Source organism: Ovis aries, chromosome 3 (genome assembly GCF_016772045.2).
Source record: "Ovis aries strain OAR_USU_Benz2616 breed Rambouillet chromosome 3, ARS-UI_Ramb_v3.0, whole genome shotgun sequence".
NCBI lineage: Eukaryota > Metazoa > Chordata > Mammalia > Artiodactyla > Bovidae > Ovis > Ovis aries.
In genome coordinates this window covers 218,173,253-218,200,879 of record NC_056056.1, presented here as the reverse complement: position 1 = coordinate 218,200,879, position 27,627 = coordinate 218,173,253, and the positions used below count along the sequence as shown (strand labels likewise).

The 27,627-nt window shown below is 46.3% G+C and overlaps 1 protein-coding gene and 1 long non-coding RNA gene across 6 annotated transcripts in view; one reads left to right on the top strand and one right to left on the bottom strand.

The window, feature by feature from the left end:
• The window catches only part of L3MBTL2 (L3MBTL histone methyl-lysine binding protein 2), an 18,270-nt gene extending 12,058 nt beyond the window's left edge, over positions 1-6,212 (bottom strand). For all 3 annotated transcript variants that reach the window (XM_060413582.1, XM_027968142.3, XM_027968143.3), the window contains exons 1-3: positions 6,122-6,212; positions 4,074-4,314; positions 2,420-2,553 (exon numbers count right to left, since the gene is read on the bottom strand). In XM_060413582.1, the coding sequence (XP_060269565.1) occupies positions 2,420-2,553; positions 4,074-4,314; positions 6,122-6,145 (399 nt within the window). In that variant the 5' untranslated portion in view covers positions 6,146-6,212. The remainder of the gene's footprint in view (positions 1-2,419; positions 2,554-4,073; positions 4,315-6,121) is intronic.
• On the top strand, positions 6,172-27,627 carry LOC121819233 (uncharacterized). 3 transcript variants are annotated; one of them, XR_009600040.1, is made up of 4 exons: positions 10,594-10,700; positions 11,886-11,925; positions 20,085-20,272; positions 26,999-27,627. It is a non-coding gene; the product is annotated as an uncharacterized LOC121819233 (long non-coding RNA). The 3 variants fall into 3 exon arrangements; XR_006059484.1 differs by lacking the exons at positions 10,594-10,700; positions 20,085-20,272 and adding an exon at positions 6,172-6,270; XR_009600039.1 differs by lacking the exon at positions 20,085-20,272.

The window sequence follows — 27,627 nt, the reverse complement described above, 5'->3', positions numbered from 1 at the left end:
TCGGTAATTTGTAGCTTAAGCACTGATCAGAGAGGCCCAGAGAATGTATTAAAGAGATCAATGATTGGGGGAGAATGGACAGACGCATATGTATGGCTGAATCCTTTTGCTGTTCACCTGAAACTAGCATAACATTGTTAATCAGCTGTGTTGTTGTCTAGTCACTCAGTTGTGTCCGACTCATTTGCAACCCCATGGACTGTAGCCAATCAGGCTCCTCTGTCCATGGGATTTCCCAGGCAAGAATACTGGAGTGGGTTGCCATTTCCTTCTCCAGGGGATCTTCCTGACCCAGGGATCAAACCCACCTCTCTTGCATTGCCAGGCAGATTCTTTACCACAAAGCTGCAAAGGAAGCTACTGTAATACAAAGTAAAAAGTTTAAAAAAAAAAAAAAAAAAGAGAGAGATCAATGAACTAGAAATGTGGGTTTAGGGAGTTCCCTGATTGTCTAGTGGTTAGGATCTGGTACTTTCACTGCCATGGACAGGGTTCAATCCCTGGTCAGGGAACTGAGATCCTGCAAGCCAAGTGGCACAGCCAAATTTTAAAATTAAAAAATGTGGGTTTAAGTTCCAAAATCACTGCAGATGGTGACTGCAGCCATGAAATAAAAAGACACTCCGTGGAAGAAAAGTTATGACCAACCTAGACAGCATATTAAAAAGCAGAGACATGTCTCTTTGCCAACAAAGGTCTAGTCAAGGCTATGATTTTTCCAGTAGTCATGTAAGAATGTGAGAGTTGGACTATAAAAAAAGCTGAGCGCTGAAGAATTGATGCTTTTGAATTGTGGTGTTGGAGAAGACTCTTGAGAGTCCCTTGGACCTCAAGGAGATCCAAACAGTCTATCCTAAAGGAAATCAGTCCTGAATGTTCACTGGAAGGACTGATGCTGAAACTCCAATACTTTGGCCTTCTGATGCGAAGAACTGACTCCTTTGAAAAGACCCTGATGCTGGGAAAGATTGAAGGTGGGAGAAGAAGGGGACAAGAGAGGATGAGATGGTTGGATGGCATCACCGACTCAAGGGACATTAGTTTGAGTAAACTCCGGGAGTCAGTGATGGACAGGGAGGCCTGGCATGCCCCAGTCCATGGCGTCGCAAAGAGTCGGACACGACTGAGCGACTGAATTGAACTTAAGTTCCACACAGACCTGGCGCCAAATCCTGGCTCTTCAATGTTATTTGTGTACATCTGAGTAAGTTAGCAAAAATTTTTGAGGCTTTGAAATAGTAATCTTTAAAAATTCATTTAAAAAATTCATTTTTTAGGAATCACTGGTTAGACTGAGGGTGCCAAGCCCTCCGCAAGTATCCCCAGACTGTAGTTAATAAATGATGTTATTCTTAGCTCACTGGGAAGGACTTTCTTATGTCTTGACTAAAAGCTGAAAAGTGAGGGAGACAACAGTAGCTGTCTCATGAGTGAGAGAACATGCACGAGGCTTTAACTAGAAGAGCTGGGCTGAGGCCCACATCAGGCTTCACAGGACAATTACCTGGGGTGCTTGTTAAAGCCTCCTATGTCTAGGCTGTGCTTCCTCCCAATTAAACCAGAATCTTCATGAGATTTTTGAAACCTTCCAGGTGACCCCTACGTGTAGTCAAGTTTGAAAACCAGTGTAGTGAAGACACAAGGCCAGGCTCCTGAGATGAGGCTCCAGTCTCAGCTCTGTCCTCTTCCTACAGAGCCCACAGGTAGATGATTCTCCCTCTCTGGACCTCAGCACACTTGTCAATTAGTATGTGGGTTAGACAACACATCTCCAAGAATCCTCCCCCTTCTCAGAGTTCTACAAATGTCAGTAGCAGAGGCCGGTAAGACTAGTTGGTAATACCAACTAGAGGTTGGTAAGACTTTCTAGGCAGCTGCCTGTGGAATGGAGTCAGAGTCAAGGCACCATCTTCTCAAACCCCCTGTGGCCGGAGAAGCTTGTGGCCCATTTCCCAGCTTCCTTGCAGAGCATTTGTAAAAGTGCAACAGGAAGACATGGGTGCCAGACTCCCGCCTGAGTTCTTGTTTACAACTTATTGAGGGCAGCGGTTCCCTGGCAGCCTAGTGGTTAGGACTCTGCACTTCCACTGCAGGGAGCATGGGTTTCATCCCTGGAGCTGAGATTCCCCCATGCCATGCAGCACAGCCAAAAAGAGAACTTCCTGAGGACACCTCAGACCCTGAGGGGTGAGGGTTGGGGGTGAAGGGAAGCTCCAGGAATCTGCAACTTACTGAGCTCCAGAAATGGGTGCGTAAGAAATACCAGGCTGTTTACAACCTCAGAAGGCTACAAGCAACGTCCTGCCCAAGCCCTCTGGGCCCCTCACCAGCACAGGTAGTGGTTCCTGCCCCTGCCCCAGCAACCAAGGCCCCAGCAACCAAGGCCCCAGGAAGGGTCTTCCAAGTGACTGCCTCTCACCTGCAATCTTGCCAAGATACTGGCTTTCTTGGAGTTGGAGGAGTAGCTCCTGGAACAGGAGACACTGCAGAATCTCTTGGTCTTGGAGAAGAAGGCTTCCCTGGTACCCACGATCCCACACATCTCACAGACAGCTGGGAAGAGAATTTAGCATGTGACTCCCTTGATCATCACCCCAGTTCAAACAAAATGATGGGCCCTTCAAACCTGGGGCACTGCATTAACCCCCTAAGGCTGACAGAACTGGAATAGGAGGAAGCAATTTGGGTGTGTACCCCTGAAGCTGTGTGGCATCCCTTGGCTCTGTGTCAAAATGGGGCTAAGGAGAATCCCTGCGGACAACTGGGGAAAGTTTGCAAAGAGGAAAATGAGAAGACAAAAATGTACCCATATCATTTAATTTCTGTGGGCCTGTTTTCTTCTCATCTCTAAAGAGGCTGAACTAGATCAATGTTTCATCCCTGATATCACATTAGAATCACCTGGAAAGCACTTAAAAATGCCCTGATTAGAATGACCTGCTCTGCGGTGGGACACAGACATCAGTGGTTATGAGAAGTTCCCCAGATGATTCTAATGTGTGGCCAGGTGAGTGCATCCCCAGACTAGATGGTCTCTAATAGTTCATTCTAGTCCTAAGATTCTAAGATAATGACTGGAAGAAGATAGAAGGGAGAAAAATAAAAGAAAGGGGAGACAGGACTTCCCTGGTGGTACAGTGGCTAAGAATCTGCCTGCCAGTGCAGGAGAGGCGGACTTGATCCTTGGCCTGGGAAGATTACAAGTGCCACAATGCAGCTAAGCCTGTGCCCCAAAACTACTGAGCCCGTGCACCTACAGCCTGTGGTCCGTAATAAGAGAAGCCACCACAAGAAGCCCACATACACAACGAAGTACCCCCATTTGCTTCAACTAGAGAAAGCCCGCGTGCAGCAATGAAGACCCAGCGCAACCAACAGTAACATAAATAATTTAATAAAAATAAAAAGGGAGAGAGGAAAAGAAGACAGGATGAATGGAGAGGCAAAGAGTATTAGATGCTTCTCTTCTAAAGAGTAAAGGGACCAAGAAACAGGAGTGTCATCACAGACCATCTAACCTGCCTCTTTGCACAGGCAGTCCCCACACTGGAGGCCCTGACACCGAGGTCCAGCAGCTGTACAAGCATCACACCTCTGACGCCAACTGGCTTCCAGATGATTCACAGGGATTCTTATCTGCCCTCATCCTCTTACCTGGAGGTCACTTAATTCTGTATTTCCTTGCCTCTCACTTCCGACTCACGAGCTATTTCTTGTCCCTTCCCAGAGAGTAACCAGATCACATTAGGTGTCGTATATTCTCAAGACCCAGGCTTAGAAATCCACCAACTATTATTATTTACACAAACGCAAAAGCACCACCATGTTAATGATCGGCATCTAATATGTGCTGAATGAATATTAATTGTGAGAAAAGAATGAAATCACAACTTGAAATCAGACTGAAATGACCCTTGGGGATACTTGGGGTGCCTCTGTCTCTCTCACAGGTCCTTAGACATCAGATCAAAGAGCCCTTTACACCTGGACGGCTCCGCCCACCTGGCCTACATCTGCCTCTCCATCCATAGCCTCTGAAACCTCCCTATCTTTGGGGGACACTTTGAAGGCACCTGGCTCAGAACCACTGCCGTCCAAGGACCGGGGCGTCCCAGGGCTGAGCAGATGCAGCGGGGAGGTGGGCAGCTCCCCTGCTTCCCGATCCTCATGTTCTGCTTCACTTGACTCCTCAAGATAGGAGCTGCTCTCACTGCCCACACTGCTGTTGTAACTCCGGAAGCTGTCATAGCCGCCGAAGAGCTCCAGGTCATCGTCTTCCTCTTCCTCCTCCATCGGTTCTGAAGACGGAGTCTCCTAGGAAAAGGATGACACAAAGCAGGCAGGAGCAATCGTGGTTGGCTTACTGTAAGACAAGGGAAACTGCAGGTCTGCTATCAACTCCCTTTCCAGGTCCTGGTCAAGTCAACGCTTCTGGGCCGAGCGGCAGGTACAATCAAACACCCCTTTCGTAAACACCAGGATCATTACTCTTGTTTATACCTTTCTCAACTGCAAGTCAAAAGAATACCTTAGCCAGACAGAAACATGTATTAGGAATTCACCAGGGTCCTCTGCGGATTTATACATGACGACATTTTACCACAATTCACACAGAACAGAGTGATGTGAAAATATACTAAGCATGGTGCTTCGTGAAGACATTCTGGAAAAGATGTATTCCAGAAACTCATTCTTCCCCCTTCAGCAGGTATACACCAAAGTAATTTCAACTCAAAAACAATTTAAGTCAGACGAAAGTTAATTTGGGGCCCAGACTGCCCTAAAGAGGATTTGAGGCAAATGACATACTAGCACTGTGGGACATACCTAGCTTTGGACCTAGCCTTGATCCTAACTAGCTGTGGGTCCTTGGGCAAGTTATTTAACCTGTCTGGGTCTCATTTTTCTCATCTATAAAACAACAACAAAAAAAATTGGTTCAAAAGATGTGCAATGTGAAATGAGGTATTCTATATGAATCTACGTGGCATGTAGCAGAAAAGGTGTGAAGCGTTTGGGCTCTAGGCCAAGACTCCAAAACCATCCCTACTATATGACCTGCAGCAGTTCAATCTCAGTGCCTCGGTTTCCCCATCTGTAAATGAGGACAATTCCACCTATTTCATAGGCTTTGGGGGAGAAGTAAGGGTTACTATGGGAAAGGCACTCAGAATAGTGACATGCAAACAGCAAGTGCTCAATAAATGCTGGTGATCATTACTGGTTAAAAGCACAGGCACTCAAATCGGATATGCCGGAGCTGGAATCCGGGCTCTCCTACTTAGGGCTCTCGGTTTCTCCATCAGTACAATGGCTGTAACAAGCCTTCTTTAGAGTGCTGCTGTGCGCACCCAGGCGCTATGTAAAGCCTAGTTCTGTTCCCAGCAGTCAGTGACAGCTCTGAAACTGGGAGTTATCATTCACACTCTACACTGATGATGATTCTTCTTGACTCTCGGAGAGTTTGTGAGCGATTCCACTTTATATTTACACTACATATGCAAATGTGCCAGAAAGGACATTCAAATATAAGGTAACCAGAAGCCAAATGATGAAAGGATATATGGGTTGCAGGTGGTGGGAAGAATGGGAAAAGCAAAACAGGGAGAGTTTTGGAACCTGACAGACTTAGTGCCCATCTCCTTCACTTTACAGCTGCGTGGCCCTCCTGGGGAGTGGCACTACCCTCTCCAAGCCTCAGGTGCATGATCCATAAAAAACAGACAATAACACAGGACTTGTTACTGTGGGATAACGCACGAGAACGCTCCAGATACGGAGTGTTTATTAAACTTTAATCTTCCTTTACTTCCCACCAGGATGTGACAGGCCTCACAGTCCCTAAAGAGGCCACCATGAGACAAGGGGGAGAAGGAAGATTCAGGAGCTCTCATATCCTGAACCCAGTTCCTCTTCCCCCAGGCCAGTGAAGCTGTTCTTCCCTCAACCTCACTCGGACCCAGGAGAACGGGAGCAAAAGGCGATGCCAATCGCCTCTGGCCTTGCTCAGCCTAACTACCTGTTTATCCATTCTTCCATCCTCCACCCTCCAGGCGTCGCTCAAAGGCCCACCGAGCGAGGCTCTCGGGGTTCCCTTTCCGAGAAGTCCTCTCCCTCTCACCTCGACGCCCCGGGGCTTCTCCATGAGACCTAACACAGTTTCTTCAACCGTCACCAGGTGCAGGAAGCCATATTGGCCTCGCCGCTCTCCCGGAGCTTACTCATTGGCCGCCTCCCAGGGCCGAAGGCCAATCACGCTGCAGGAAAGAGGTAAAGCCGGTTCCGCGCTGGCCTGAGCCCCGCCTCCCCTGGAGGCGGGGAAGCCGCGGGTGCTTATGGGACTTGTAGTTTCCTTTGGGCTGCGCGTGGAGGGGGTCGTTGCTGTGGCGCCGTGAAAATTTCCCCGCCCCAGACCTGCCTGACCCGGGAGGATAGTTCTTGTTTCTCCACGGTAACCTCTTGCTATCACACCGACTCCGTTCTTCATTAAACAATTATTGAGTACCTAAGAAGGTACTAGCAACCTTCCCTGGTGGCTCAAAGGTTAAAGCGTCTGCCTTGGAATGCAGGAGACCAGGGTTCGATCCCTGGGTCGGGCAGATCCCCTAGAGAAGGAAAATGGCAACCCACTCCAGTACTCTTGCCTGGAGAATCCCATGGAGGGAGGAGCCTGGTATGCTACAGTCCATGGGGTCGCAAAGAGTCAGACACGACTGAGTGACTTCACGTAAGAAAGTACTGTTCAGGCACCCTCCAGGAAAAACCTCGCCCTTTCCCTGATGAGAAATTAAACGTGCCCTAGTGCGGGGATGCCTAGCAGAGAGACTGTTCCCTGTTTAGGCAGAAACTGGAATACTCACTCTTAGGTCCAATGGTATAAATGTCCCACATGCTTAAAATTCTGCAACACTCTACCTTGCATCACCATCTCCTGAAATAAACCTCAGATATGAGGCTCTCTGCCTCATTCTTTTGGGACCCACAACGGTCTTTAAGGACCCACAACCGTCCTTACTCACAGTTCTAGGTGCTGTAGTAGAGCTTTAAAAAAATATATATTCATTTATTTGTCTGTGCTGGGTCTTCCTTGCTGTGTGGACTTCAGTTGCAGAGAGGTGGGGGTAAGGTGGGGGCCACTCTTCCTTGCAATTCGTGGGCTTCTTATTGCCGTGGCTTCTCTGGTGCAGAGTACCAGCTCTAGGACACAAGGTCATTAGTTGTGGCACACAGGCTTAATTGCTCCACAGCACGTGGGATCTTCCCGGACCAGGGATCAGAACCCTGTTTCTTGCATTGGCAGGCGATTCTTTACCACTGAGCCATCAAGGAAATTCTATCATGGAGCTTTACAAACATCTTAAATCAGGGACAATCAGTCACTGTTTCACAAATGAGGAAACAGTGGCCCTTTGGGTTTAGACACTTTCTAAGATCACATTTGATTGGAATTCAAGATTTATTCCAAATTCTTTGCCTATGCTATACTATACTCTTAATTGAGAATCTAAATATAATAAGTAGGCCTTGACATGTGTTAAATATATTTCTAAATTTGAGGTCCACTAGATACATGTGAAAGTCTTTCTTAATTTATTTGCTTTCTTCAAGACTTTCTACCTCCAACCACATACCCATGCTGTCCACGAGTACTGTTGGTTCTTCTGCCACCAAAAGGTATCCTATATTTTTAAAAATTATGTATTTTTTTATTTGACTACACCAGGTCTAAATTGTGGTATGGGGGATCTTTAGTTGTGGCATGAAGGAGCTTTAGTTGAGGCATTTGAGTTCTTAACTGTGGCATGTGGGATCTAGTTCCTGAACTAGGGATCAATCCTGGGCCCCCTGTATTGAGATTGTGGGGTCTGAGCCAATAGACAATCAGGGAAGTTCCCAGACAAAGAATTTAGAGGAGGAGGTAAAGGGCCCTAGTTGGCAGAAAAATGTAACCACAAACCTGTAAAGATTTTTAAGGAAATAAGTAGATTGTTTAGATTTTGTTTTAAGAGCTCACTCTCTAGATGCTGCATGGAAAGTGTGTTGGAGGTAGATCAAGGGAGCAGCAGGGGGACCACTTAGAAGGCTCCTGTGCTGATCCAGGGGAGGGATGCTGGTGACTTGGACCAGGGCAGACTTAGAGGACGTGCAGAAAAGTAGAAGAATTTGAGAAGTATTTTGGAGGCAGTAATTAATTGTATGGAGTAGGTTTGGAAGACGGTGGAATCCAGAATGACTGGGTAAATGTGTCAGATGGGTTGACCATGTTCTGTAGTGGGTAAAAACTGTACAAGGAATAAGTGAGTTTGGATGGTTGAATAGAGGGAATTAGGAGTTCTGCTTAGCCTGATATGCCTCCAAGAGGGCAAGAAGGTAGTGGAGTTCACCAGAGAGTCCTGAGTTAGAAATATAAACCCTGAAATTAAAAAAAAAAATTATTTGGCTGCACTCGGTTTTAGTTGCAGCATGCGGGGTCTTTCGTTGCGGCACATGGACTCTGTAACTGTGGTACATGGGCTCCAGAGTGCACAGGTTCGGTAGTTCGGGTGCACTGGCTTAGTTGCTCTGTGGCATGTGGGATCTCAATTCCCCAACTAGGGAGCGAACCTGCATCCCTCACGTTGGAAGGAGTCTTCTTAATCACTGAGCCACCAGGGTAGTTTCCTCAACACTTTGTTGTTGCAGTTTTCAACAACCTCCCTTTAAGATGGAATGAGAGTCCCTAAATCCATCTTCTCTGTGATGTATTATTTTTCACCTCTCAATGGATATATCATCAACAGTAGAAGAAAGCAAAAACCTGAGCTTTCCAGTTTCATGGCATTTCCACAAAAGTACCCAGCTTTGGGGGAGGGAAGGAAGCTGAGGCAGGTCCCAGTGATGTGAACTGTTAGCCTAAGTTGAAATGGCAGTTAATGAGGAATTCAGTTGAAACATCTTATTAAACACAGGTTGCTAAGCAACAGTGGCTACCCTGAAATAGTGTGGCTGTTTCTTCTGCAGTGGAGCTCCTGGGTCTTTGGTCTGAGCTGTCACAAAGGTATGCTTTTTGGCTGGTCTGAGCTATGCCTTTATATACAATCTTATATAGTCCCCTCTTTCTGAGGCCTTTCCTCTGTGAGTCACTGCCCCTGTCTCTCCGGGATCATTAAATCTCTTGCTCTCTGTTGGATCATTCCCAAATAACTGCACACATGTGCTCATGTGTCACCCATTCTAGACAAATAAATCCCTTGAAATCACCTCCTCTGTCCCTGACCATTACGCTCTTCTCTTCCACCCCTCGATGTCTTGAAAGAATTGTCTGTGCACACTACCTACCTCCACTTCTACTTCTCCTCAATTCTCCATCTGTCCCTACACTCCACCAAAAGCGCTCTGTCAAATTCAAGTACAATTTCTCTGATGTACATCCACATGGCTCTTCTCTCAGTGGCATTTGCCAAAACTGATGCCTCCATCTTCCTGAAACACTGTTCTTTCTGGGTCCCTCATGGTTTTCCTCCCGTTTCTCTGGCCAGTCCCTTCTCCTTTGCGGGGCCTCCCTCTTATACCAGAACTTAAGTCCAGGTGATCTTCAGGGCTCTGTCCTGCTTGTTTCTTTTCTCTTCTCACCATAAGTGATGTCTTTCATCCTTAATGCTGTAAATACCATTTATATGGCCCGCATTCCCACCTTCAGTCCATGTGTTTGTCGGCTGAGTTCCAGGCTTTTATATCTGTAGAGATAACTTACATCATAAATAGAAAAACAAACACTTTATTCCCTTAACCTAAACCTATTTCTCTCCTAGTTTTCCCCATTTCACTGTCCAGTACCATCAGCCACTCAAGAACTGCTTCATTTCCTCTTGCTCCGTTCTTTACTTTCAACCCATCAGCAAATCCCCTTAATTCTCCAAAACCTATCTCAAACATTTCCCCTTCTATCTCCACTGCCACCTCCACTCCACCATCATCCTGCTCTGGGTTTCACTGAAGCCTCCTAGCTGGTCTCGCTTCACTTCTTCTGTAAATTGGATTAACTCCTCTGCACAAGTGCAGGCTGGGAGCTCTTTTCCATATCATACCCCTCCTATGTGGACTTTCTCCGATTCTTTTACAAGCTTTTGAGGAGAAGGCTAGGTGACTGAAAGTTGAAGTTAGAGAGGTAGGCAGGGCCGGAGTAAGTCATAAGTCAAATGATTTACTGCGTGCCCACTGTGCTCGGGGCACAACACCGAACCGCACAGTTCCTACCCTTTTAGGGCTTCCATTCCAACATAATCCAAAGGAAAGGAGACCAACGATTTCCCGCCCCAAGCAGGGGCTGGCACGGTGCTAACCGCTTTGACCTCCCACCGCCCGGTGACTCTAGACTGGCCTCAGTTCCCCTCATCTGCAAAATGGGATGATAATTGCTAGGCCCAGATCTTGGCGCGCCCCCCTGGGGTTACGGGGCGGGAATGCCAGCCTGGGGCGGAGCTGCTCGCAATACCCGCCCCGCCCCATGGGTCACGTGGCCTGCCAGCGCGCGCGGGTTGCCAGCGCCAACCGCCGGCTGCCCGGCCCCGCCGCGCCCCTGCCCCGCCCCCGGCCCGCGCCCCGCCCCCGGCCGCTCGGCGGGAAGGCTGCAGATCCTGCTGGTGCGAGCCCGGCCAGACTGGGCAGCTGCTGCGCGGGCTCGACCGGACTGCTGAACAGCCGGGGGCCAGTCAGGGCGGGTCAGTGACCGCCGTTTAGGGTAGGGGCGCTGGAGTCGTCGCGGGGCAGCGAGATAGAACTACTGAACCGAGGGCTGCCAGAGCTGGATGCCCGCCTGCCCGTGTTGGGGAGGATAGGGCGGCACGACCCCCCACACGCACACCACCACCATTTGTCTTGGGCTGAGGAGGGGGTCGCGGTCGCCCAGAGCCACGAGCACAGTGCCTGGCACTCAGCGAGCCCTCAAAGTGTCCCGGCCTTGACTGCAGCCCCCCGAGCGGGGAGGAAACAGGAGAGGGAGTGCCAGCTGGGCTGACAAGAAGCTAACTGCCATTGTTAGGTACCCAGGCTGGCCAGGCGGGGTCGCCACCCCTTCCTTCCCCTTAGGCGCACGAAGCAGACGTGTGTCCTAGGAGGTCGTGAGAGGCAGCGCTGTGGTGCGAAGCCGGGGCCGTTTTGGTCTCTTGCCCGCTGCGCTGGGCTGAGGAAAACGCGTACTTGAACCAGGCTTTGAAAGTTGAGAAGGGTTGGATGGTTGCAGATAACCGAGCGAGCTCTGCCCTGGTTCTCTGTGAGACCTTGGGAAGACGTTTGATCTCTGTAAGCCACACTTTGCTCTGAAGTGAAAACGGCTGGACTTAGGAAGACATAACTAGTATGTGAGTAGTGAGTGCTTTGCAAAGAATAGAGCACTTTCAGATACGTTGTCAGAGATAATTCCTCACAACGCACTGAGGAAGCGTTTTATTAGCCTCCCTATATAGATGGAGAAATTGTGTCCTAGAGACGTTTATAAGATTAGGGAGCAGGGGCAGAGCCTTAATGTTGAATAAATCAAAGGTATGCAGGATAACTGCCTGGCTGAGCATAGAGCTCTGAAAAGCTCAAACATGCTGTGATCTCATCTGAGCTCCTAGCTATTTGTTTAAAGCAGCTCTTTTGCGGAATCTGCAAGTCTCAACGACTGTGTCCCAGCAAACAAGATCACCAGGCCGTTTTGACTCTTACTGTTTTTTAAACGTTTCTTGGTTTGGGCTGGACCAACTATGAGGAGTCCTTTAGGCAGAATCAAAAGTGGGAGGTAGGTGAAGTGGGGGGTTGATTGAATTCTGAAAATTCCAACTGAGTATTTTGGGTTTTCTAAGTGAGTGTTCTTTTGAGGGCGTTGGCGATAGATAATTAATTTTTGTCCTTCCTATTGACAGGTTCACCTCCTAGCAGATTACTGGAAGGCAAATGGAAAACGTAAGTAGGAATTTTGAAGTATCAGTTAAAGGAACTGAAATAGTTTATTTGTAGAATAATGGCAGTTAATTTGGTGGCACCATTTCTAGGTGTACCGTTAATTGATGGGTGCTTATCAAATGCCCATTTTGGAGGGGTGTATTTACTAATACATGTAGCAAAGTCTACGCAGGTGGCAGTTTATTATCACAGACACTGCCCGGGACTTTAAGAGATGCTGTGTTTTTCTCAGTCCCCATTGGCCTGTGAAAGGGAAGGAGGCCAAGTGTTTCCTACTGTGATGTGTGTCAGGTGTTCCCAGGCTGCCTGTTTTCACCGATCCTGTAATTTTGTTTTTCCCCACAACAAACTTAAAAGGCCGGAGGGGTTTTTATCCTTTTTAGAAATGAGGAGAATGAAGCTTAGAAAAGTTAAGTAAATCAGCCTTGTTGGTGCTGAAAAAGCTTTTCACTAAACCACACTTTTCCCATTGTTGATCAATTCAGGTTCAGAGTCTGTGAATAATAAACAGCTCCTTAGGCCTGGTGCCTTTGAGTATTTTATTCCTCATGACAACCCATCATGCTTTTTGCTCATTTCAGCTGATCACCTTGAAATCAACTAGGAAACCTTAAAAAAAAAAAAAGCCCAATCCCTCCTGCAGGGAAGGGGATAAACATTTATAAATCCATGGTGATGTTCTAGCCCCTCTTTCTAAATGTGGTGCGGTGCTGTGGGGACACATGAAGTAATTCCTTTAATGCAATCCTGACATTTCAAAAAGGGGGATGCAAAACAGGTGTGGGCCTTATCTAACAAATTGAATAGCAGAAGCATATTCTTCCACTGACCACAATTAAATCTGAAAATGTCACTGGTTTCCTATGATAAGTGCACTCAATAGTGATTAGTGAGACTAACCACTAGTGTAACACTTGGACCAGTTCAGTTCGGTTGCTCAGTCGTGTCTGACTCTTTGTGACCCCATGGACTACAGCACGCCAAGCTTCCCTGTCCATCATCAACTCCCAGAGCTTGCTCAAACTCATGTCCATCGAGTTGGTGATGCCATCCCACCATCTCATTCTCTGTCATCCCCTTCTCCTCCTGCCTTCAGTCTTTCCAAGCATCAGGGTCTTTTTCAGTGAGTCAGTTCTTCGCATCAGGTGGCCAAAGTATTGGAGCTTCAGCTTCAACGTCAGTCCTTCCAATGAATATTCAGGAATGATTTCCATTAGGATGGACTGGTTGGATCTCCTTGCAGTCCAGGGGACTTGCAAGAGTCTTCTCCAACACCACAGTCCAAAAGCATCAATTCTTCAGCATTCAGCTTTCTTTATGGTCCAACTCTCACATCCATACATGACGACTGGAAAAACCATAGCTTGGATTAGATGGACCTCTGTTGGCAAAGTAATGTCTCTGCTTTTTAATATGCTGTCTCAGTTGGTCATAACTTTCCTTCCAAGGAGCAAGTGTCTTTTAATTTCATGGCTGCACTCACCATCTGCAGTGATTTTGGAGCCCCCCCAAATAAAGTCTGTCACTGTTTCCATTGTTTCCCTTCTATTTGCCATGAAGTGATGGGACCAGATGCCTTGATCTCAGTTTTTTAAATGTTGAGTTTTAAGCCAGCTTTTTCACTCTCCTCTTTCACTTTCATCAAGAGGCTCTTTAGTTCCTCTTTGCTTTCTGCCGTAAGGGTGGTGTAATCTGCATATCTGAGGTTATTGATATTTCTCCTTGCAATCTTGATTCCAGCTTGTGCTTCATCCAGCCAGGCATTTTGCATGATGTAGTCGGCATATGAGTGAAATAAGTAGGGTGACAATATACAGCCTTGTTGTACTCCTTTCCCGATTTGGAAACATGCGGTTCTAACTGTTGCTTCTTGACATGCACACAGATTTCTCAGGAGGCAGGTAAGATTTTCTCAGGTGCTGCAGTTCATGGGGTTGCAAAGAGTCAGACATGACTTAGGGACTGAACAACAGCAACAACAACAACAATGCCTTCAAGGTCCACCCATATTGTAAATGGCAGGATTTTTTTTTTTTTTTAGTGACTAGATCATATTCAGTTGTATCTTCTGTGCTCAGTCCTGTCTGACTCTGTGACCTCATGGACTATAGCCCGCCAGGCTCCTCTGTCTATGGGATTTTTCAGGCAAGAATACTGAAGTGGGTTGCCATTTCCTGCTCCAGGGGATCTTCCCGATGCAGGGATCCAACCTGAGTCTCTCTTGTCTCCTGCACTGGCGAGCACATTCTTGATCACTGCACCACCTGAGAAGCCCCTATTCAATTGTATACATTTAACATATTGTCTGTATTCATTTATCCGTCAGTGAATGGACACCTAGGTTGTTAATATATCTTCACTATTGTAAATATTGCTGCAATGAACACAAGGGTGCAGATATCCTTTTGATTTAGGGTTCATTCCTTCAGATAGACACCAAGAAGGAGAATGACTGGTTCATATAGTTCTATTTTTAATTATTTTAGGAAACTCTGTACTGTTTGCATAGTGGCTGTACCAAATTTACATTTCCATAATGGTGTAGAAGGATTCCCTTTTCTCCACATCGTCACAGACACTTGTTATTTCTTGTCTTTTTTGATAATAAGTGTGAGGTGGTCTCTCACTATGGTTTTTATCTGTGGCTCCCTGATGTTTGGTGGTCTTGAACACCTTTTCATGGCCCTGTTGGCCATCTGGTGGTCTTGGAAAAATGTCTTTTCAGATCCTCTGCCTATTTTTTAATTGGATTGTTGGCTGTTTGCTTTGCTGTTGAGTTATATGAATTCTTTATATATTTTAGATATTAAATCTTATCAAAGATATGATTTGCAAATATTTTTTCCCATTTGGTAGGTTGCCTTTTCATTTTGCAGATTGTTTCCTTTGCTGAGTAGAAGCTTTTTCGTTTGATGGGTGTTTATTTTTGCTGTGTTTGTTTGGTTTTTTGAATGCCAGTTTTTGTTGTATTTATGCTTTACAGATATTTACAGATATCCTCTTCATATAGCTTGTTCTCTCATCATTTTTGCAAAGCAAGTTTTAAATCTTGATAAAGTCAGGTTTATCATTTTTAAGGAGGTATATCTGGGAACTCTTTGCCTAACCCAAAGTCATGAAGATTTTCTCTATGTTTTCTTCCATGAGTCTTTTTCCAAAAAAGGTGTATTATTTATTTTTGGCTGCTGGGTCTTTGTTGCTGCATTTGGTTACTCTTTAGTTGCCCAGAATGGGTGCTACGCTCTAGCTGGGGTGCACGAGCTTCTCGTTTTGGTGACTTCTCCTGTTGTGGAGCACAGCCTCTAGGGCGTGTGGGCTCAGTAGTTGCAGTGTGTGGGCTTAGCTGCCCCTTGGCATGTGGGATCTTCCCAGGCCAGGGATTGAGCCTGGGTCCCCTGTAGACAGTGGATTCTTTTCCACTGAGCCACCAAGGAGGTCCATGTTCTTGAATCTTCCTGCATCTCAGTTTTCTCACGCGAAAACTGGAGTACTAACGGAACTTACCTTGCTGGGATTCTGTGAGTGTTGGGTGAGGCAATGTATGTGAAAGCTTAGTGGTACCTGGCAGGTGAAGTTCCCAAGAACTTTTGGCTGCAACTGTTCCCACTGACCAGAATCACCCAGCCAGTGGGAACCAGGGCTTAAACGGGTCAACAGGGTTGAAACAAATAATCAACAGGAAAAGTATCGGTTAGAGACAGGGCTCTGGAGCACGTCGTCACAGGGCAGTGTGCCAGAGGGCTGTGGACAGGACCTCTTTGAGGAGGTGATGCCGTCCCGAGAGCTGCGTGCTCAGCAGGTGCTCGTCACATGCTGCTGGGGGTAGACGCAGGGCTGGCAGCGTGCGCACAGCTGGAAGGCAGGCCAGCAAGGAATGTGGCGCTGCACAGTGGGGATAGCATGTGGCCAAGAGCCCAAACGTGCTGCGAGAGCAAGTGCTCTGTCCCTCAAAGGAAGGAGTCTGTGCGCCAGTTATCAGGGCAGCTTCCTGGAGGAGGAGGCCTTGCGCCACCATCAAGCACCTACAGTGTGTCCCTGGCCCTATGCTGAGCCCCATGGCTGGTGTGGTCCCCCACAGCGGAGACTTGCAGAAGACCTGGGGAGTCCCCTGGGAAAGGCCAGCTGCCCCTGGACAGAGTCCAGCGAGGGCCCCTCATCACTTTCACCAGCCAGCTTGGTCCGTGCGAATCTGCGCCTGCAGGCTCAGAAACCTGCCTCAGCACCAGGAAGCTCTTCCAGTTCTCACGTCTCGGGTGCCACAGCAAGGGTGTGGGCCTGATGGACACACGCTAGTTAATGTATTTACCTGGAGAAGTAGAGGACTATTGCAGCCGCGTGGCCAGGGGCCGGGGGTGGACGGAGACAGGCAGTCCCAGACTGTGGCCCCACATCTGGGACCGCACCCTGGGAGGTGGTTGGCATGGAGAGTCTGGATATCCCTGGGCCGACCCTTTGCCGAGGCTGGGACGTGTGTCTGTAACAGCCCGTCTTCTCTCAAAGCCATCGCTGATGGGCCCTTCTGATGGGGTAGCAGCGACGCTGGGGACGTCAGTGTAGGCGTGGCAACTGCGCTGTTTCTTTGTGATGATTTTGTATCTTTGAGCTGATCCATTAGAGGACAATCAATTTCACGTTTCCTTTTTTAACCTGAGTGGGAGAAGCTTAGTATTTTCCCCATAGACTGACATTAGGGATCTCGCAAGAATCCCACTTTATTCACTTGTAAAATAAGGATTATGGTCCTCACTTCTGGGAGAGCTGGAGCTGTGCTGTCTACAGTAGCCATTTCCCTTTCAATTCACTAAAATTAAAGAACAATTCAGTCCCCCAGTTGTAGAACTGCCTTTCCAGTGCTCAGTCGCCACGTGTGGCTAGTGGCTCAGTGTAGGACAGACGCTTACTTTATATTTTAGGGTTAGGGCCAAGGTCTGCACCATCGCAGAACATCCTTACCTGAGAGTTCAGTGAAACGCTGTGTGTCATGCACGCTGTACAATGTGAAGTTTGGTGTTTGCTGGCGTCAGTGGCCTGGCAGTGGGGGAGGCTAGGAAAGATGCGGCCTCTGGCCGGGAGTCTTCTCTGGGGTGAGGTGAGATGCGGTGAGTCCGGTTCAATGAGTACCCTCACTCCCACACAAGAAACCAAGCATTCCCACCATCCCAGGGAGTTTACTTCACAGTCGGGCCATACTCTACCCCTGTCCTGGCCTTCGGCAACCACTGTTCTGATTTTTGCCACTAATGGACTAGCTTTGCCTTTTCTAGAATTTCACATAAATGTAACACGTATATGCTTTTAAATTTGGCTTTTTTCATTCAGCATCGTGCTCTTTCGAGACTCATCCTCGTTGTTGCATGAAGGAGGTTGCTTCTTTGCCGGGCAGTGTCCTGGTGGCTGAGCATCCATCCACCTGGTACTGCAGACATTAGGTTGCTTTCAGTTTGGGGCTGTTATGAATAAAGCTCCTGGGAACATGCATGTGCAGTTCTCTGCATGGACAAATGTTTGGGATAAGTACTTAGGAATTTCATAGAATTCCTGGATCTTAGAATACTGGTATGATTGAATTTATAAAAAACTGTCAAACTGTCTTCTTGAGTTTGCCATTTTACACATTGAATGGCACGCTGGGAGAATTTTAGTCGTCGGTGTTCTTACCAACACTTGGTATTGACAGCCTTTTCAATTTGAGCCATTTTAGTGGGTGTATAATGGTATCTTGTGGTTTTAATTTGCATTTCTCTGAAGACTAATCTGGAGAAGGCAATGGCACCCCACTCCAGTACTCTTGCCTGGAAAATCCCATGGATGGAGGAGCCTGGTAGGCTGCAGTCCATGGGGTCGCCAAAAGTCGGACACGACTGAGTGACTTTGCTTTCACGTTTCAGTTTCATGCGTTGGAGAAGGAAATGGCAACCCACTCCAGTGTTCTTGCCTGGAGAATCCCAGGGACGGGGGAGCCTGGTGGGCTGCCGTCTATGGCGTCACACAGAGTCGGACACGACTGAAGTGACTTAGCAGTAGCTGAAGACTAATGATGTTAAGCATTTTTCATTTGCTTGTTGTCATTCACATATCTTATCACGTGAAGTGTGTGCTTAAATCTTTTGCCTATTTTTTAATGGGTTATTTGTCTTCTTACTATTAAGTTGTAGGGGTTCTTTATTCTAGATGCTGGTCTTTTTTTTAGTATATCAAGTATATGTATTGTGAATATTTTCCCAGGTTGTGGGCTGTTCACATTTTCTTAACTGTGTTTTATGCATATTAAACTGTGTTTTACTCAAGTTAAAAAAAAATTTTTATGAGTCTTGAGTTTTGCATCCTAAGAAATCTTTGCCTCTCCACATTTGCAGAGGTTGTTTTTTTTTTAGTATGTTTCCTTCCAGAAAATTCAGTAGTTGTAGCTTTAACTTTTCAGTTCAGTTCAGTCACTGAGTCGTGTCCAACTCTTTGCAACTCCATGAACCGCAGCACGCCAGGCCTCCCTGTCTATCACCAACTCCTGGAGTCTACCAAACTCATGTCCATTGAGTCTGTGATGCCATCCAACCATCTCATCCTCTGTCATCCCCTTCTCCTCCCACCTTCAATCTTTCCCAGAATCAGGGTCTTTTCAAAGGAGTCAGCTTTTCGCCTCAGGTGGCCAAAGTATTGGAGTTTTAGCTTCAACATCAGTCCTTCCAATGCACACTCAGGACTCATCTCCTTTAGGATGGACTGGTTGGATCTCCTTGTAGTCCAAGGGTCTCTCAAGAGTCTTCTCCAACATCACAGTTCAAAAGCATCAATTCTTTGGGACTCAGCTTTCTTTATAGTCCAACTCTCACATCCATACATGACCACTGGAAAAACCATAGCCTTGACTAGATGGACCTTTGTTGGCAAAGTAATGTCTCTGCTTTTTAATACGCTGTCTCGGTTGGTCATAACTTTCCTTCCAAAGAGCAAGGGTCTTATAATTTCATGGCTGCAATCACCATCTGCAGTGATTTTGGAGCCCAAAAATATAAAGTCAGCCACTGTTTCCACTGATTCCCATCTATTTGCCATGAAGTGATGGGACCAGATACCATGATCTTAGTTTTCTGAATGTTAAGCTTTAAGCCAACTTTTTCACTCTCCTCTTTCACTTTCATCAAGAGCCTCTTTAGTTCTTCTTCACTTTCTGCCATAAGGGTGGTGTCATCTGCATATCTGAGGTTATTGATATTTCTCCCGGCAATCTTGATTCCAGCTTGCGCTTCCTCCAGCCCAGCATTTCTCATGATGTACTCTGCATATAAGTTAAATAAGCAGGGTGACAATATACAGCCTTGACGTACTCCTTTTCCTATTTGGAACCAGTCTGTTGTTCCATGTCCAGTTCTAACTGTTGCTTCCCGACCTGCATACAGATTTCTCAAGAGGCAGGTCAGGTGGTCTGGTATTCCCATCTCTCTCAGAATTTTCCATAGTTTATTGTGATCCACACAGTCATAGGCTCTAGTCTGTATATGGTTTGATGTGTAGATCAATTTTTTTTGGTGTTTTGCTTATAAATGCTTGTTTCACTATCATTTACTTAAAAGATTATTCTTTCACTGTCAAATTACCTTGGCACCTTTGGTGTGCATCAGTTGTCCATGAATATGTGGGTCTCCTTTTCTTTCATTATTTCATTTCACTGCCCCAGGTCTTAGTTGCAGCATGTGGGATCTAGTTCTCTGACTAGGGGTTGAACTTCAGCCCCATGCATTGGGAGCACAGAGTCTTAGCCACTGGCTCAACAGGGGAGTCCCTGACTCCTTTGCACTTCTATTTGCATTTTAAGATCAGCATGTCAAGTTCTGCTAAAAAAAAAAAAAGTACATATTCTTGATAGGGATTGCATTGAATCTGTAGATTAGTTGGAGGGTAGTATAGGCATACCTCAGATATAGTGACAGTTTATTTTCAGACCATCGCAGAAAGCAAGTATTGCCATAAAGTGAGTTACATGAATTTTTTTTATTTCCTAGTGCTTAACTCTTAAACATAAGAGTTATGTTTCCACTGTCCTATAGTTTATTACATGTGCAATAGCATTATGGCTAAAAAACAATGTACATATCTTTTAATTTTAAAATTGTGAGACTTCCCTCATGGTCCAGTGGTTAAGAATTTGACTGCTTATGCAGGAGACACGGGTTCGATCCCGGATCTGGGAAGACCCCACATTGCCGTGGAGCGCAAAGCCCACGCAGTGCATCTGCTCAAGCCTGCTCACCTACAGCCTGTGCTTTGCAATGAAGAGTAGCCCGCGCTCACGACGAGAGAAAGCCCATGCACAGCAGGAAAAAGACCCAGTGCAGCCAAAAAGAAACAAGTAAATAATTTAAAAATACTATTGCTAGATTATTCTATTGTATAAAATTATACTATTGCTAAAAATGCTAACCATCTAAGCCTTCAGTGAGTTGTAACCATTTTGCTGGTCCTGCCTCAATGTTGATCAGGGTGGTTGGGGTGTCTGGTTATTTCTTCAAATCGACAGCAGTGAAGCTTGAAACATCAAGTGACTCTTCCTTTCCCAGATGCTTTCTCTGTAGCATGCACAGCTGTTTGGTAGCATGTTACCCCCAGTAGAATTTCCTTCAAAGTTGGGGTCAGTCCTCTCAAGCCCTGCCACTGTTATCACCTAGGTTTCTGTAATCATCTACCCCATTGTTGCCCACAGTCTTCACAGCATCCTCACTAAGAGTAGAAACCACTTTCTTCGCTTATCCATGAGAAGCAACTCCTCATCCAAATTTTATCATGAGGTGGTAGCAATTCTTCAGGTGCTACTTCTCATTCTCTTGCTGTTTGCACCACCTCTATGGTTACTTCCTCTCACTGAAGTCTTTTTTTTTTTTTTTAATTAAAAAATAACTTACTTTTGGGCTGTGCTGGGTCTTTGTTGCTGCATGGCTTCTCTCTACTTGCGGTGAGCAGGGGCTACTCTGCACGTGTGGTGCTCGGGCTTCTCATTGCCGAGGCTTCTCCTGCTGTGGAGCACAGGCTCTAGGGAGCTCGGGCTTCAGTAGCTGTGGCTCCTGGGTTCTAGAGCACAGCTTTAATAGCTGTGTCACACGGGCTTAATTGCTCCATGGCTTGTGGGATCTTCCTGGATCAGGGATTGCACCGATGTCCCCTGCATTGGCAGGCAAATTCTTTACCACTGAGTCTCCAGGGAAGCCCTCCACTGAAGTCTTGAATGCCTCAGAATCATGCACGAGGGTTGGAGTCATCTTCCAGACTCCTGTTAATGTTGACATTTTGACCTCTTGCCTTGAATCTGTTGGCAGCTAGAGTGGTGAATCCTTTCCTGAAGGCTTTCGGCTGATTTTGCCTGGATCTGTCAGAGGAATATCACTGTCTGTGGAAGCTATAACCTTATGAAATGTGTTTCCTAAAAATAAGACTTGAAAGTAGGAGTTACTCCTTGACCCACGGGCTGCAGAAGGGATGTCAGCAGGCATTGAGGACAACAGGAATCTCATTACATCTCCGCCAGAGCTCTGGGGGCCAGGTGCATTGTCAACAAGCAGCACTATTTTGAAAGACATCTTCTTTTCTGAGCAGTATGTCAACAGTGGGCTTAAAATATTCAGTAAACACATTTATACAGATGTACTATCATCCAGGCTTTGTTTTTCCGTTTATAGAACCCAAGCAGAGTAGATTTAGCCTAATTATCAAGTGTCCTAGAATATTCAGAATGGCAAACAAGCCCAGGCTTCAACTTCAAGTCATCAGTTCTATTATTCCCTAATGAGGGAGTCAGCCTGTCCTTTGAAGATGTGAAGCCAGGCATTGCACTGACTTCTCTTTAGTTATGAAAATCCTATATAGTGTCTTCATTTGTTGTTGTTCAGTTGCTCAGTCATGTCCAACTGTTTGCGACCCCATGGACTGCAGCATGCCAGGCTTCCCTGTCCTTCACCACCTCCTGGAGTTTACTCAAACTCATGTCCATTGAGTTGGTGATGCCATCCAACCATCTCATCCTCTGTTGTTCCCTTCTCCAGCCTTCAGCCTCTTCCAGCATCAGGGTCTTTTCTAATGAGTCAGTTCTTCACATCTTCATTTGCTGTTTTATCTGCATTGAAAATGTTTGGTGCAACCACTGCTGTTAATTATCTTAGCTAGAACTTCTGGACAACTTGCTGCAGTTTCTTCATCAGTTCAGCTCAGTTCAGTAGCTCAGTCGTGTCCGACTCTTTGCAACCCCATGAATCGCAGCACGCCAGGCCTCCCTGTCCATCACCATCTCCCGGAGTTCACTCAGACTCACGTCCATCGAGTCCGTGATGCCATCCAGCCATCTCATCCTCGGTCGTCCCCTTCTCCTCCTGCCCCCAATCACTCCCAGCATCAGAGTCTTTTCCAATGAGTCAACTCTTCACATGAGGTGGCCAAAGTACTGGAGCTTCAGCTTTAGCATCATTCCTTCCACAGAAATCCCGGGGCTGATCTCTTTCAGAATGGACTAGATGGATCTCCTTGCAATCCAAGGGTCTCTCAAGAGTCTTCTCCAACACCACACTTCAAAAGCATCAATTCTTCGGCGCTCAGCCTTCTTCACAGTCCAACTCTCACATCCATACATGACCACAGGAAAAACCATAGCCTTGACTAGATGGACCTTAGTCAGCAAAGTAATGTCTCTGCTTTTGAATAGACTATCTAGGTTGGTCATAACTTTTCTTCCAAGGAGTAAGCGTCTTTTAATTTCATGGCTGCAGTCACCAGCACTTGGTATTTCACTTTGTACTTCTGTGTCACGGAGGTGGTTTCTTTTCATTAAACCTCATGAACCAGTCTCTGCTGGCCTCAGATTTTTCTTCTGCACCTTCATCACCTCTCTCAGCCTTCCTAGATTAAAGAGTTAGGGCCTTGCTCTGGATTAGGCTTTGGTTTAAGGGACTGTTTGGGCTGGTTTGATCTTCTTTCCAGATCACTAAAACTTTGTTTTCCACATCAACAGTAAGGCTGTTTTGCTGTCTTATCATTTATGTGTTCATTGGAGTAGCAATGTTAAATTCCCTCAAGTATTTTTCCTTTGTACTCACAACTTAATCTGTTGGGTTCAAGAGGCCAGCTTTCAGCCCAATCTTAGCTTTTGACATATCTTGCTCACTAAGTTTCATCATTTCTGGCTTTTGCTTTAAAGGGAGAGATGTGTGACTCTTCTTTTCACCTGAACATTTATTTAGAGGCCATCGTAGAGTTATTAATTGGCCCAATTTCAGTACTGTTTTGTCTCAAGGAATGGGGAGGCCTGAGGAGAGGGAGAGAGATGGGGGATGGCCAGTCAGTGGAGCAGTCAGACCACACGTATTTATAGATTAAGTTTGCCATCTTAGATGGCCATAGTTCTTAGTTTCCTAAGACAATTTTAATAGTAACATCAAAGATCACTGATCATAGATCACCATTTTGTTGTTTAGTTGCTAAGTCATGTCCAACTCTTTGCTACCCCATGGACTACAGCATGCCAGACTCCTCTGTCCCTCACTGTCTCCCGGGGTTTGCTCACATTCATGTCCACTGAGGCAGCAATGCTATCTAACCATCTCGTCTTCTGCCACCCCTTCTCCTTTTGCCTTCAGTCTTTCCCAGCATCAGTGTCTTTTCCAGTGAGTTGGCTCTTTGCATCAGGTGGCCAAAGTTTGGAGCTTCAGCTTCAGCATCAGTCCTTCCAGTGGATATTCAGGGTTGATTTCCTTTTGGATTGACTTGTTTGGTCTCCATGCTGTCCACGGGTCTCTCAGGAGTCTTCTCCAGCACCACAATTCAAAAGCATCAATTCTTTGGTGCTCAGCCTTATTTATGGTCCAGCTCTCACATCCATATATGACTGCTGGAAGAACCACAGCTTTGACTGTACAGGCCTTTGCTTTTTCCTTCCAAGGAGCAAGCATCTTTCAAATTTCATGGCTGCAGTCTATCGTCTGCAGTGATTTTGGAACCCAAGAAGATAAAATGTTACTGCTTCTGCTTTTCCCTCTTCTATTTGCTATAGCAAATATAATAATGAAAAAGTTTGAAATATTGGGAAAATTACCAAAATGTGACACAGAAATGAAGTGAGCAAATATCATTGGAAAAATGATATTGGTAGAGTTGCTTGATGTAGGGATTACACAAATCTTGCTTGTAAAAAAAAGTATCTGCCAAATGCAATAAAGTGAAGCACAATAAAACAAGGTATGTCCGTACTTTCTTAACAATATTTGGTCTTCCCAGTCTTCTGATCTGTGAACAAGGATGTCCTTTTATTTCTTTAGGTCTTTAATTTCTTTCAGTGATGTTCTGTAGTTTTCAGTGTACAAATGTGCATGTCTTTTGTTAAATTTATTCTTAAACATTTTATCCTTTTTGATGCTGGCCTGTGCGCTCCTTGAACAGCATGACTACGTCATGAAACTCAACACTTCGGGAAACTGTCTAGAGATCAGGTTCCCTGGCTGGGGAAGCCTGGAACTTACCTTTATTATTGCTTTGTTTTTAGTCTGTGCTTTGGATTTGTTTGGGATACAGCCCTGTGTCGTCAGTTACTGTGCAGCCATCACAGGGGCTTCCCTGCAGGGAGAAAAAGGATGCCAGGGGAAGGCAGGGCTGGAATCCAGCAGCCTTTGGCTCACTCTGGCTGTATGACCTTACGTACACACCCAAGATGCATTCTTCTCATTTGTCAGCTTTTGGAGCTGGTTTTGAGGATTCAGTGAGCTAGTAAATGAAAAAGCACCTGGACACTGCTGCACCCATTGGGCTCATTTCCTAGACTGATGTCTGAGAAACAGCCCAGTTGGAAACTTGGGGCTCCTTTTAGACCTTTTCAGTTCAGTTCAGTTCAGTTCAGTCGCTCAGTTGTGTCCGACTCTTTGTGACCCCATGAATTGCAGCACGCCAGGCCTCCCTGTCCATCACCAACTCCCAGAGTTCACTCAGAGTTGCGTCCATCAAGTCAGTGATGCCATCCAGCCATCTCATCCTCGGTCGTCCCCTTCTCCTCCTGCCCCCAATCCCTCCCCAGCATCAGAGTCTTTTCCAATGAGTCAACTCTTCGCATAAGGTGGCCAAAGTACTGGAGTTTCAGCTTTAGCATCATTCCCTCCAAAGAAATCCCAGGGCTGATCTCCTTCAGAATGGACTGGTTGGATCTCCTTGCAGTACAAGGGACTCTCAAGAGTCTTCTCCACCACCACAGTTCAAAAGCATCAATTCTTTGGCGCTCAGCCTTCTTCACAGTCCAACTCACACATCCATACATGACCACTGGAAAAACCATAGCCTTGACTAGACGGACCTTGGTCGGCAAAGTAATGTCTCTGCTTTTGAATATACTATCTAGGTTGCTCGTAACTTTTTTTCCAAGGAGTAAGCGTCTTTTAATTTCATGGCTGCAGTCACCATCTGCAGTGATTTTGGAGCCCAAAAAAATAAAGTCTGACACTGTTTCTACTGTTTCCCCATCTATTTCCCATGAAGTGATGGGACTGGATGCCATGATCTTAGTTTTCTGAATGTTGAGCTTTAAGCCAACTTTTTCACTCTCCTCTTTCACTTTCATCAAGAGCCTCTTTAGTTCTTCTTCACTTTCTGCCATAAGGGTGGTGTCATCTGCATATCTGAGGTTATTGATATTTCTCCTGGCAATCTTGATTCCAGCTTGTGTTTATTCCAGTCCAGCGTTTCTCATAATGTACTCCGCATATAAGTTAAATAAGCAGGGTGACAATATACAGTCTTGACGTACTCCTTTTTCCTATTTGGAACCAGTCTGTTGTTCCATGTCCAGTTCTAACTGTTGCTTCCTGGCCTGCATACAGGTTTCTCAAGAGACAGGTCAGATGGTCTGGTATTCCCATCTCTTTCAGAATTTTCCACAGCTTATTGTGATCCACACAGTCAAAGGCTTTGGCATAGTCAATAAAGCAGAAATAGATGTTTTTATGGAACTCTCCTGCTTTTTCCATGATCCAGCGGATGTTGGCAATTTGATCTCTGGTTCCTCTGCCTTTTCTAAAACCAGCTTGAACATCTGGAAGTTCACGGTTCACTTATTGCTGAAGCCTGGCTTGGAGAATTTTGAGCATTACTTTACTAGCGTGTGAGATGAGTGCAATAGTGCGGTAGTTTGAGCATTCTTTGGCATTGCCTTTCTTTGGGATTGGAATGAACACTGACCTTTTCCAGTCCTGTGGCCACTGCTGAGTTTTCCAAATTTACTGGCATATTGAGTGCAGCACTTTCACAGCATCATCTTTCAGGATTTGAAATAGCTCTACTGGAAGTCCATCACCTCCACTAGCTTTGTTTGTAGAGATGCTTTCTAAGGCCCATTTGACTTCACATTCCAAGATGTCTGGCTCTAGATGAGTGATCGCACCATCATGATTATCCTGGTCGTGAAGATCCTTTTTGTATAGTTCTTCTGTGTAGACCTTTTCATTGTGATAATTTTCAAATACACAGAAACACTGGAATCGCTTTCTGGTATCACATCTTTCCCCTCCCTAGCACTGCCTCTGGCCTGGGTAAGGACAGCTTGTGTCCTCCTCCCCATTTAATTATTTCTGTCCCTACTTCCTCCTTGCAAAATTGCGAATGTTAACACTTCAATCCGGCTGTATTTGGCCAGAGAGGCTAGGGTTACCTACCCTGGGAATGGACTGCTTGTAGATAGATGGAATTCTAAGTGTCTTCCCTGCTGGGCGCTCAGCTCTACCCTGGGTCTCTGGCTGTGGGGATGACACTGGGGACCTTTCTCTAACAGGCACTCACGTCTACTCTCTGGTCTGTCACGTGGAGCTGAAGCTGCTTTTTCCCAGTAGGAACTGACTCTTCTCTTCAGGGGCGGAGACCCTCCTCACCTCTCCCCTCTGGATCCCATCCATCTCCCCTACAAAGCTGTGGATAGTCCCCACAGAGGAAAGTTAAGTGCTGTCCTCCCCAGAAACTTCCCAATAGCCAGCTTTTACCCCTACTTCCTCTGTTCCCTGCTTGTACCGCTTAAGACTTTCCACTTTATCTTGTTTAAGCATCATTCTGTCTTTTCTTCTAGATCACTAGCTGGCCAGCCCGAGGGCAAGGCTGCATCCCATCCACGTGTGTTGTCCAGCCTGGCACAGAACATAGGCGCTGCGTGTATGTCTGCTGGACCACTGACCTGAGGCAGGTGAACGCTGGGTAACATTTTCTGGAGTGGGCACTGAGTATGCTGGTCCACCTCACATGGACAGACTGGTTATTTTTGCTGAGACCAAGTAAACTAGTGCAAAGGCCAAACAGGAGTTTGAATTAAGGTACTTGAAGAGGGTCTTTTTTCCTTAGCCTTTAGCAGATGATCGAGTCAGTGTAAATTAAAGCTCCATTAGAGTAACAAGGAAGACCTGCCAAATGCTGCCAGAGCAGCTCACTCCAGGGTCCTTCTGACTTTTCAGACTTGTCCGCAGCGGATGTAATATTCTGTGGAGGAAAGGCCGGTTCCCTTTCTGTTCTTCAACACCGTCTCAGTATCAGACTAGCCTCTCTCAGCCTTCCCATTGTGGGTTTTATTTCCAGAGTGTCTTTTCCTACAGCCTCGTACCCCTAGGACTTCCTGCCTGGCAGTCAGCAAAATAAAGTGTGTATCACAAGAGAACAGGGCTGTATTGTTGCCTCAGCTTCCAGTGGAGCTACCTGTGACTTCAG